We start from the raw sequence: 12,861 nt of genomic DNA, 5'->3' as shown, positions 1-12,861 counted from the left end.
CTTAATTCTGAATGGTTGGATTTGTCAATACAAAGGTAGAAGAATACGTACGAAAATAATCAGCTGATCAATGGAGCTCATAATCAGATATACGCTGAGGTTAGAGTTGGATCTGCATCTTCAAATACTTTAAAAACATATTACATACTTTACCATTATGAAACATATTTTGGACTAAAATTCCCCCCTTCACCTTCAAAAACAAAAGCTCCAAGACACTCTGCCAATTTGATGTTTGGCACTCTTCAGCAAACAGAAGTTCAACTCCTTGGCAGGATGGTAAGATTAGAGTCTTTTTGTTGAACTCATTTTTCTTTTGGAATGCTTCCTTTTAAAAGCACAGTACCAACATCAATAGCTAACAAAATAAAATTGTCAGGTATCCGAATCCTTTAGTGAAGGGATCTAAATAGATTCACTGGATATGGAGAAAGATGTTAGAATTAAGTACTATCAAAAGGACTTATTTCCAAACAAACACTGGCATGCCATGCAATGTTAAAGAAGTGAGGCTTCTCTCTTTAAGAGCTCCTCAGGCAGGCTTAATACAGGCTTGTGACACTATGTCAAAATGTCATGTTGCTGTAAGTAGCAGAAGACTTGTATCCTTTTGATGAAAGAAACAAAACAAGCAATATGTCAGCCTCAGAGTGCAGTGGACCACCCACAGAAATGAATGAGTTTTCAACTAGTGATCATCAGAAAATGCACATACTAAATTAAAGCTTCCTGGCCAGCTGCTGGCTCTCATTAAGTTTGACAGTACAGGCCTGTGCTTGTGGCCTTAGCTCTTGGGATTAAATCAGGCTCACAGCTTTGTGCTTCCTTAAAATGACAGACTTTCAACTCTCAAAGACTGGAAATAAAGCCTGAAACTGTGAGCCAACTGTAAGTGATAAATCTTGATAAGTCACCCCTAATCTGTTGTTCTTGTAGGTAAATCTGGCTACAAGATTTTCCACTTGTCTGTGTTTAAAAAATTTTACACTTTTATTGTGACTACTACTGAAATTAAGCACTGCAAAAGAAGAGAGTGGAACTTTTCTTCAGAAGGGAAACTCCTGCATCCCTTATTTTTGCAATGCTTTATTGACCCCCATGTCTATAAGGACCAGTTTCATTCATCTAAAAAAGCCACTGTTGGCAGTTTATCTCTACCTAATTTATTCTTTGGCTCCAGTCAAGTATTTCAAAGTAACAGTTATATCTGTAAATAGCTGTCTGAAGCTAATATGGATACAGAATATAGAAATGTCAGTTAAGTCATTGAGCAATGACTTTGTTATTGTGTAGTAACTACAAACCCCTTTTTTACAGACCTGAACCTCTTTATTTCACTCATATTGTGAATAAGACACTACACATATAAACTTTAATACCCTGAAGAGGTCATTGACTTAAATTCATGGCATAAAAATCAAGCATATATGGCAGTCTCAGTCTCAGGATGAATTTAAGCACCTGCTAAGAATTGAGGCATTACTCAGCACTTAAATTGCCTCTAGTTTAAGTCTTGTTTGAGAGAAAATTACAGTAACTCATTGTCTTCTATGTTGAAGAGAAGGAAAAAGAGAAGCAGCAAAGCAATGTAAAGGAGAGAAAATGAGGAAGAAATTACTTACGGAAGTGGATGACTGTATGTAGTTCAGGCTTTTTCCACTTGCCATCCTGGGCCTCCTTTCTGGTCAATTATGCAATTCAGAGGAAGCAATGTGGTGGGTAAGATCCCACAAGGTGCTGGAAAAGACAATATCAAAAGGAAAATTCTTATTTTGTTAAACAAAAATGACCTAAAAGAAGATGACAGGTAAATGTTGTTCCTTGTTTGCAGGCTGATTTAAACATCCTAATTTGCCACTTGCTAAATACTCCTTCTCGTTGAAATGCAAGGTTTGATTTTATGATGTTACATGGTAGTGTAATTATTTCATTTTCCTTAACCTTTACTCATTATTATGGACATTCTATTAGTCATGTATATATATGAATGACATTTTAGCAACTTGGTATATTTTATGGAGCCCTGAACTTTTAGCATTATAAAAGAAAGTAGCATTCAACAGAATCAGTTCTAGTTTTGCAGCTACAACAGTTAAACATACTCTATTCCAACTGCAATGACAAATACTTATTTCTATTTCAGCTAATGGCAAAATCTTGACACACTAGTAAGTAGTAAATTAAATTCTAGGATAGTCATTCTACGAAGTTTTTTAAAGTTTAACTTCTAAATGATAAAACTTACAGATAAAAAAATCTGTCAGTAAAGTTTCGTGTTGTGTCATCTGTAAGTTGCTATCACTGCTTTTTCTTTGGAACAAAATACACCTTTGAAGTCTAACAATGCAGTAAGTGACAACACAAAAAATAGAGAATTGTTTCAAAATAAACAAAAGTACTAAAACTAGTCTTAATCAGAAGCACTTTGCTGAACCACAGATATTGCCATAAACATTCGGACCTGTACACAAATATCACAAATAAGTTGAATTCACAAACTTCCAAACATCTCAGTGTTTGTGTTTACATTTTTGCCTCAGGGCCACCAAATGTGACATCTGATATTCTTATGGTATTTCTGTTATTCAGATATTAAAATATTGCAAACAAAATCAGAAGTGGGTCCTGGATGCATAAGTGAAAGCTTGTGAAAATCTTAAACACAAACGAAACATATGTGCGTAACTGAAATCTGTGAGTACTATCCCTTTGTGAAGGCCAAACAGAAGCTCCTGGATTTGCCAAGTGCTAGAAAGAAAACTGCAAACATAACAGCTAATTCCAGTATCAATTACAACAAAAAGCAAAACACTCATCTAATAGGTTATCTGATGGGATCGTTAAATAATGATTATTCCTATCTAGGGGGTATCTGTTTTCATATGAATTCTACAAAAATTAAGGCTGAAAGTGATATGTAAAGTTATCAATTTCATACCCATGCTCTGAGGCAGGACCGCTATGTCTAAACCACCTGCTTTTAAAAATTGCCAAGGATGTTCTTTTCACAACATCAATAAACGCTCTGGTCCAAGCCAGCTATCCTCCAAGAAAGTTCTCTATACTTCTGATATAAAATACGCCGATTACTTATTCCGAACAAGACTGGAGTCTAGATTACAGACTCATTTTCCATGTGAAGAGATGGCTATCACAACGCACCTCCTTCTTGTCTTTGCTAAGGCAAACAAATTCTTTCACTCTTTTCTCACAGGGAATACTCCTCAGCATGTGTTGCCTGGATTTTATTCAGCTCTTGACATCTTTATATCTTTCTTAAAGATTATAAAAATATTCCAGCTCCTCAGTGTCAGTAAAATTATATTATCTTCCTTTTGATATTCTGTTCACAAAGCTCAAAATATTTGCCTTTTTTTGTACCACACTACCAACTGATATTTATTTTGTTATTCAATATAATTTTTCTACCATATTGTTTTTGGCAGTTATTCCTTAGTTTCTTTCCCTGCAACTGATTTTTCCTTCTTATGTGCAACTACTTTGCATTTTTTTTCTTCATTTTATTGATTTTGAATTATTTCAACAATTTTTCAGTGTAATTTTGAATGGTAATCTTACCATTCTCAAGAGCTGTTCCAATAGTGTAAAAGCACAATTTAGCTTACTAGTGTATTTTTTATGCTATCAAGTAATTAGTCAGGGCAAATCAGAATAGACTAAACATGGTACTATCCCATTTGGGATGCCTCTTGATATTTCCTCCTGCATCAAAAATTCAAGTTTAAGCACAAGTTCAGTGTTAGTCAGTTGAATGCCCACTTTATAATTTCATTTGGATGTGATTTTACTGAATTGCATTTGATTTTATTTCTTTTCCAGTTCATCACGTTAATTTAACATTTAAATTCTTCCCTACAGATCACTTGTAATTTTCCTAGGTTGGCATTTAATTGACATTCTCTATTTCTTCACTGAAGCTACTAATAAAAACCCTGAGTAGCATGAACCCTTGACAGACTCACCCCTCTAATCCCACTTGACAGCCTGGAGGCTAACCACTGAGAACAATCTTGGCCTTTAGTTAAGTAGGTAAGATTCAACCAAGACTTTGACCATGCTTGCTGGTACTGCCAGAAGTGGCTGATCCAAGGACAAAAACCAGAAAAGAATTAATAATGAGTAACAGCAGCAGGTAAATTCTGATAGTGAGGATTAAAATGAACACCTCTTTAGGGCAGACATGTCTGGGATCTCAGCAAAATGTTTTGCAAAGCTAAGCCTAGGACTAGAAAGCTTGAGGAAAAAATAATGCCTTTTTTTTGGTCAGACAGGCAGACTTTTAGGACATTTTATCAGGCACATACATTTTAGCTGTATCAAAGTGCTTCTTGCTTGAAAAGTTATGCACATTGTGCTGGTATATTTTATTACTCTCCAGATTCCATTTGCAGTCAGAATTCCTTTCTCCTGTCATATCAGGATCCAAGTAATTTTGAGATCAATCCTCCAAGCCAAACAAGACCATAATTTTCCATAAGAAAGGGAAACTTCCTAGAACAAGCCCAAATCCAAATCAGAAGTACAAAAACTTCATCTTCCTTTTACTGCCCCATAATTCAGCTAGCTGCATTCGGACAGGAGGGTAAAGGGGTAACGTTTCCTTCTGCCACCGTATCTTTCTGTCCAAAGTTGGTAACCGTCATGAAATATCTGTGCTTTACGTATCACACATTTCTTTGATTAACTCATGCAACAGTATCTGGGAATGCTGAATATTACTCAGTTTCAAATTACTGCAGGTTTCTGTTCCTAATGCACAAAGAAAACAAAGAGATTTTGAGTAACAGTTTGCAAGCCATATGCTTGTTGAGCAGTTACTCCCTACCACGTATAATACTGAAAAATTCCTCATTTCTTTTCCAGAACAGACTTTGTGTATCAGCCATCTGCCACTGGCTTTGGCCATCAGCTACTACTGAAGCATGGTTTCATCTTTCACTAAAGGATTAGCCTGTGCCATTCTCATCTGATATAGTCTTGCCCATCCATATATTTAACATCTTATTTTTAAATGTCTCTTTCCTGGTTATAACACGGAGATTATTATTCTCAGAGGTGATGAGGAGATGATCTGTACGAGTATGAGGGGAGCATTCCATTAAATCTTCCAATAAGCTCTGAAAGGGATATAAACTCTCTTTGTTGTGGGAGCAGTTGAATCTTTTCTGTTCTCTTCTTTCGCCAGGAAGATATGAGTGGCTGGAGTGTTTGATTCTATATATAACTAGTTGATGTCAGCTGGATGCCAATCCCTTTGAAGAGGATCAGCCCCCAGTTCGTCTCGGTACTAGGTACCATGCAGATCCAAGCACAAGGGTAGAAACCATCCTGGACCAGGCAGGTCATCCCCATACATAACTAACTCCTGAAGCTTCAACTAAAGGGTTGAGATCGCTTTTTTCTGCACAACAAAACAGTAGGGTAAGTGTATTGTTTCCTGAAATATTTTGACATTGTCTGTCCTACAAACTGTCATATAAAAGACATTTATGTAACCTCTTGACTCTGCAATTAAAAAGATGTTTATTTTTTAACTTAGTCAGAATTGAACTTTCTTTAAAGATGCCAGAGCATCTCATTTAGTTCCTCAACTTCTGTATTAGATTAAGAAATGTCAAAATGTAACATTTCTGAAATAATAAACCAAGACGGAATTAAAATATTAGCTATGAATTTACATCTTGTAATATAATGTGTAGATATGAGAAGGCCTAGACCACTGACACTGATTTTGCTACAGAATTGATGTAGCCAACTCCATTCCTTCCAATCTTCTATCCATCAGAACATGTCCTAGCATCTCTCTGCAGGCAAGAACTGCCAGTGCATTTTGCACAATTAAAAGCGCAGTATTTCTGAATCAGAAATAACTTCACCATTCAGCCATTCTAAACAGGCTATTAGAAATTAAAGTTGGCTGAATTGTGCAAGCTGGCTCAACAACGTAAAAATGTGTTGTTTTTTTTCCAGCAAGGAAAAATCGTATCAGAAAATCACAATGTTATCACATTCTGCCATGGTCAAAGAGAGGAAACAACAAGCATCAGCCATTATGGATGAAATACAGAGAAATGGTATAGCGCTGAACCCAGCTTACTGCATATGCAATGTCCTCTAGCCCTCCCTAATATAATTTTTTTTAATCATAGAGTTTAACTCTCTTACAGCTTTGTCTCTGGGTGTTTTGCCATAAATAATCTTGTGGGAGTATCATGCTGCCTATGGTAACTAATCCTTTTGTAGTTGCCTCTTTTCATTTGAAAGCTATTTTCAGATGAACAACTGCTGTGGAAGAATGAAGTAATCTAACAGCTGATGTACATTCTGCTAGGATAGCCTTTCAGAATATTATTTGGGGTTAATAACATGACTTCATTCCATTTTAAAAGGCTATCATCTAAGAAACATGCTGATCTGTATCCTCTTTTTTTGCTCTGTTTCACTCTGCTTTTTTATATGAATGATAAAAAAATTTCAAACAAATGCTTACATCTCTGTTCCTTCCTCAAATTTTATCTTTGTAACTAACAAGTTTTACTAGCATTTCGCAATTCTCTCTAATGCACAGCCACCAATTAATCTTAGATGAAGAAATTTTACTTTTCTGTTGTTGCACTGATGAAAATGCAGACACTTATGAAAAGGTAGTTTGATTTTCTAGAACACGTTCTTAAAATTACACTTCTAGTGTGACACTTTAAGAAGCAATTAACTCAGTTGGGAATACAAATCTGGTTGGCTTTCATTAGGTATGTGCTGGATGCCTTCAGAGATCCTTCCAATCCTCCTCATGAAGCCTTTTTACCACCTATGTAAAAAGATAATTTTTTAAAAGTGATAAGCACCCCAACAAGCCTCACTGAAAAAACAAGAAGCTCCAATAATATTTAGAATTTATTAAAATTATACCACTCACATAGGATAAAATACTGAACATTAAATTCCAGTATTGAAAATCTTTCTTGTGGGCTTTTGCTCCAAAGAATTTGGGGATGGTTTCTGTACTCACTCACTGATCACTGTGATTGTATGAAGAGCAGGACAAAAACATAAGGTTTTCAGAAAAAGAAGCCACAAGTTTCAGTGCCTGGTCCTAGTCCTTCTGATATTTCCATAGTTTTTTTCCTGTAATTTCTGTTCCTAAGCAAATACCTCTTTCCTCCTTCCATTCTCCACTGAACACACACTTAAGTCTGAAAGCCAGTCTGCTCTTACAGGTTTTGTTACAACTCCTTTTTTTTTTTTGGTATTGTGAACCCAAGTACTGTATGTGCCTGAAATAGCCTGTAAGCTCTTCAGGGAAAAAAAAAAGTCTTTCATATGTTTGTTTGGAATCAGGCATTTCACATGGTAAATGGTGCTACTATTCATAGCAATACTAATAAATCCAGCATACAGTCCTTGAAGTCATTGGCGTTATTGGATAATCTGTGCTGATGCTTGGTATTTGCCTCACAATCTGTCCTTTTTATTATTTACGTATTATCAGATTTGCTGTCAAGTTTAGATTCATACGCATAGATACAACAGCTTATCCTACAAATAATGCTGTGATGAGTGGCCACTGAAAGCAATACTAATTGTTTAAGTGTACGTTCTACTTTTGCATCTTCTTTGGATGCCTGGGATATTTAAATGTTAAAAAATATGAAATTCCATGAAATTAGTATAAGTCTGAAATTTACAACTGTACAAGCTCAGTAAAACCAGTTAAGAAACAGAAGGATAACCAAAGCTATAGTCACACAAAGTATATGCTAGTTCTTTGGGACCAAATCTGAACAATTCTTGGAAAAAAATCAAGGGGAAATTTGGGGGTTAAATGGCTAAATTCATCTATTTTTGACTTTTTTTCCCCCCCTAACTGTTAATTCAACAAGCTTAATCTGTGATCTGGAAGGTGAACTGCTGTCTTTCTGGGTTTTGCATTGCTATTAGTAATGATGGTCCTGCACCTGGTAATTATGTAAAAATTAAATATCCTGTTTCAGCCAGTCTCACATACCACTGAAACTCTCCACTGTTAACAGAGGTAAACAGTAACAGAAGATTCTGTAACACAAGCCCCAGTAGCTTGGAATGGCACACAGAAAACATATCTACTGCATTTTTATTTCAGCCCCTTTTTATTATAATGCTTTCAGGTAAGCAGTGAATCTCAAATTCCTTTTTAAAAGATACTAATAGCAGAAAGAGTTGTTAAAATGCAACATCAGCCAAGTTTTTTACCAGTGTCTCAAAGATTACCAATCTCTGGGCAAGACTGGAAATGACTGAAAGTCTACATCTCCTGTTGGCTTGTGAGACACGGCTTTGTGTTTTAGAGAAGTTCGACACGTCATAAAATGCTGCAGGAATAGACATTACCTGTAAACACCCTTACGGTCTCAGAAGAGAGACTGTAGTAGTAAATCACTGTGTGGACGTAGTGACCTCCCCAACCCCTTGGTTTTTTACTGGCAGACTTGGACTAATCATAACATTTCTAAGGACAATTGGTAGAGGTAACCATGTATGTAAATATATATGTTTAAAGAAGCCGTTGGAGTTCATCAGGTTAGCCTTCAGTTACACATAAATCTAATGTCTAGTTCTATACTATTTCTTAAATGCATTCTTCAGTAGCTACATGATTAACTATCTTTCATGATATAGTTAAAAAAATCTTATTTCTGATACTACAACAAACATACTATCTGATATTCATTATTAAAATTTATAATCCAGATTAAGGTATTTAGAAGATTGTAAACTGGAGGATTAAAGGGGGATTAGGCAGTGAATGCAGGAGGAACTATATAAATCATTTAAATACAGTCTGTTATGATTTTAAGCAGAGGACAGGAAGGACTTGGCAGGAACAAATTAAGAAATGAAGCAAAAAGGTTAAGATTAGGATTAAACCTCCAGTATTAATTTACAATGTCCATTTATGACATTGATGTTCCCATTTCTATCATCCTCTAAATGTCCTCCTTTTTTCATTCTTCATCACCTTTTCTGCACTGACACTGAAACAATCCCTAGACACATCATAAAACTAGACAGATGATTAGATTTTAGTTGGCAAGGGATTCAAATGAACTTCACACTTATGTTTTTGGGATGCTGCCTGGATACACAATAGTACACAACTGTGGGCTACAAAGTACCTTGGAGCCTTCAGTTAACATTAACAGAACAGTAAGCATGTAAGGGAACAGCAAGGCCCAAAATAGTTAACATCCCGCATGTCCCAGAATAATACCAAGCGGTTTGGACAGAGATCTGCAATCACACCTCAGCACCCCAGTCTCTGCCGATGTACATATTACCCACTCTGTGTACAATGAAGAAAAACTTTATACGTGAAAATGTTGCTGATTTGAGGGGTAAGTGTCTTACTCCTTACTAACCATCCAACAGTCCATACCCCTGGAGTGATCTTGAGAAATGACGAAATCAAAATATGACTTGTAGGTCTAAATTTTAGGCCACAGGCCAAAAACTAGTGCACTTAACCACAGAGCCAAAAACCCACTGCTATCTGTCACTGATACAGCTACATTGGGGAAGCTGAGTCATTTTCTTCCATGTTAAGAACTCTCTGTTTTGTAGTTACCTCTTAAATAACAGGAGGGTGTTAGGATTCTTCGTGCATACTATTTTTAAAGCAGAAGTGCATGTTCTGGCTCACGATACAATTAGCTTGCTCTTACTCCAGTTAAATCTACTGCCAATATTCAATTGAAATCAGTATGAACAGAAGCTGATCAACAGTGATGCACTCCAGGGCCCACAAACTTGTTTGATTTACTACATGGAAAACTCTTGTCTATACAGCTTTGGCTAAATATTTAATATACCTGTCTCAAGTTTTCCTAAACATCAGCAAATCACACTGTTTTCCCAACATAAAGTTACTAGGAGGCACATACCATATTGAACATGCCATTCACTCAAAATGAAACTCTGCATATGCAATTATAACTTTGACATTAGGTACCTTCTGCAGTTAATTAATTCGTAATGTTAAACTGAGCTTCCTGTGTGCTTGCTCTGGAAGCAAGATACAGATAATACATATAATTTGCTTTAATTTCATTTTAATGCATTAAAATACATGTCAAAGTTTGGAAATTTAAATCCTGTAGATAATATGTGAAGAATAGAATGTCTTATCATTAAAGAAATAACAGAATGTGACTTTGAATAAGTGGATCAAAGAACATACTAGACCATTGATATAATCCTCAAAGCACACTGCACCTTCCTATTTTTCTTCCTGAAGTTTATAAACAACTGAGAAGAATTTCAACTAATAAAATAAATATTAAAGTGACAACAGGAATTATTTCCTTTAAAATTCTGTTTTTACTATGCAATCCAATTATTGTTATATTTGTTACATTCTACAACCTTCTAAGCAGAAATAAATTACTAGAAAATAGTTTGTTCAGTGTTGAAGTTACAGTATTCTAAGGTTTAAGCTTTATCTATAGGTTGAGGACATCTAGCATGAGAGTTCGGTCACTAAGCAAAAACTTACTCATTGCCATCAGCATCCCAGTTTCCAGAACACTACCACAAAGGTGACCAGTAGCTTCTGATATTCAGAGTTCTCCATTTACAGTCCCAATTGATCTCCCCTTCCCTTGCTTAGGCATTTTCATTTTCAAATCACCCAGGAGGTCACTAGAGACAAGGAAGGAATTTTTCCCAAGCAGTGAATAAAGAAATATTGCATCCAATAATTCAGTTTCCTCTCAGAGAGAATTAAAAAGACAATGTTCTAAATGTATCGATTCCTAGAAGCATATTGTAATTCTTTGTTAGGGCTCTCATTTTCAACACCTCGAGCTTTATTTTGAAAGCTTCTTTAAAAATAGTTTAAAAATACTATTTAATACAGACTTTCTAATGCAAAGTTTTCTGAAAGTACAAAACATGCCCTGGATTTCAAAAGCAAGGAGAATATTAAAGAATAATTGAAAATAAAATCTTTATAAGCAATAGGAAACTAGTAGGTAAGTTTAAAAGGGGTCACCTGCTTAACTGTCCAATGCAGGACACAAAGCTAACTGAAGGTTTGATGTGGGAACACTGGGGTCAGATAGAATTTTGTTCCTGGTTTCAGCAGAAGCCAGTTTTTACCAGACTGCTATTAAGATGGTGTGTAGAATGTTATAGACCTGATTTGGTAACAGCTGAATGCCATTCAACCGAAGTAAATTTGGAGCTTGAGGGGGTTAGCATCTTTGAAAAAATATGTTTGTGATGTTCAACACTCTGCTCCAAAATTTTGGAAGAATGATTAATTTCACTAACACTGTATGAAGCTATGCTATGTATTAGATAAGAATGCATTAACATGTTGTTGGATTTCAGGTGTAGGGTATGCAATATCAGGCATTTAAGAAAACCAGAGGTATGTATTTATCCATTGTATTGCAGTCTCACCCAGCTTAAACCTTGGAAAAAAGGTCAGCACCCCCAGAGATATCATGGTAGAGGAACTATCAACACTCAGCAACAGAGGTGCAAGACTCTTCAAGAGACGTCAACGGAGATCTGACAAATACACATATGAAAATTATCATTACGTAGCAAACAAGCCAAGAAATGTGAGTATATTGTAATAACTTATTAATGAAATACAGCGAGGCTAGCCTGGGGTTCCCTCGGGGCTCATGATACACATTGTGCATGATTTATTTGTCGTTTCAGGAAGAATAAATGCAAAATCCTGTACTAGAATGAAGTTAACATGAAGTGAAGCATTTGTATTTTATTGAGCTCCTATAGACAAATAAAAAAATCTAAAATTCTTAATACTTAAGGATGGCAGATTGAAATTATTCTCATTCAAATCTGATTCACATTACTAGTGATTGAAGTTCTTATCCTGTAACAATTGGCTCACTGACTACTGAAAATTAACTAGTTAATGTGACAAATAACTAGTTAATGGTATTCAAAAGGTTGAAAGAAATAATAGTCTGTTTCATGCAACCAGTAAGGTATTTTTATTAAAATAAGTTGGTGGTCTCACCGTGCTTCCCAGGCAGCAAAATGGCACTAATACACTTCTGGCCTGCCTGTCTCAACAGGGAGAAAAAGGATGGAGCTTGTCACTGGAAGACAATTATTCTTCAAACTAGCTCTTCAGGACTAGTTAAAGCTTTAGCGATGCCCTGGGAATCTTCATGGCAGGAACTAAATGCACCAAGCATTTGTCTCATCTGTGGCCTTTGCAAAACATTTAAACCTTTTGCTTAACCTCTGAAAATAGGGACAAAAACATTCATAAATTTTACCTAACTCGCCAATATGCTGCAAGGCTTAATTATTTGAACATGAATACTCTATGACCAGTCTAATACAGCACATAAGCAGTCCCTCTAATTACAGTATTGTATTAAATTCCATTTCTCAGTATGCATCCCAACTGATTTCAGATACAAAGGTATGCAACTAAAGTAGCAGAATTTGTCCCACTACTTTTAAGCTGCTTTGAAGATGAAAAGAAATACATGCTACAAAAGTTTATTATTATTAACCTAGGAAATCTTTCTTGTAGAACAGCAATTCTCTTTCCCTGAAGCTTTTACAACCAGTCATTGTGTAGGTGGTGCTATGATTGTGTTAGCATCCAATCCCTTCAGAATCTATACAAAGACTTTGATTCAATTCCTCTTTAATCTTCACTTGAGATAAGAAAAATACTAACTATATGTACTGTATTGTTGTGATATAATCTGAAGTTTGTATTAGTACAAATAGGAAACAATTTATTAATCAGAACAGCAAAGCACCAAAGGACTTACTCATGTTATGTTAAATTTTACTAAAGAAAATACA

General features: G+C 35.6%; 1 protein-coding gene and 1 long non-coding RNA gene across 3 annotated transcripts in view; one reads left to right on the top strand and one right to left on the bottom strand.

Moving 5' to 3' along the window:
* The first annotated feature begins 5,291 nt into the window (after positions 1–5,291).
* MYOZ2 (myozenin 2) overlaps positions 5,292–12,861 on the top strand; it is an 18,379-nt gene continuing 10,809 nt past the window's right edge. The window contains exons 1-3 of one of the 2 annotated variants that reach the window (XM_054823043.1): positions 5,292–5,442; positions 5,992–6,095; positions 11,455–11,624. In XM_054823043.1, the coding sequence (XP_054679018.1) occupies positions 6,020–6,095; positions 11,455–11,624 (246 nt within the window). In that variant the 5' untranslated portion in view covers positions 5,292–5,442; positions 5,992–6,019. The remainder of the gene's footprint in view (positions 5,443–5,991; positions 6,096–11,454; positions 11,625–12,861) is intronic. The other variant, XM_054823044.1, reaches the window with a different exon arrangement.
* Positions 10,502–12,861, bottom strand: part of LOC129205505 (uncharacterized) — a 27,396-nt gene continuing 25,036 nt past the window's right edge. Inside the window, exon 3 of the long non-coding RNA XR_008576763.1 lies at positions 10,502–10,695. This is a non-coding gene — a long non-coding RNA (uncharacterized LOC129205505). The remainder of the gene's footprint in view (positions 10,696–12,861) is intronic.

This window comes from Grus americana, chromosome 4 (assembly GCF_028858705.1).
Source record: "Grus americana isolate bGruAme1 chromosome 4, bGruAme1.mat, whole genome shotgun sequence".
NCBI lineage: Eukaryota > Metazoa > Chordata > Aves > Gruiformes > Gruidae > Grus > Grus americana.
Note: the sequence above shows the minus strand (reverse complement) of the source record. Positions and strands in the feature narration are given on the sequence as shown.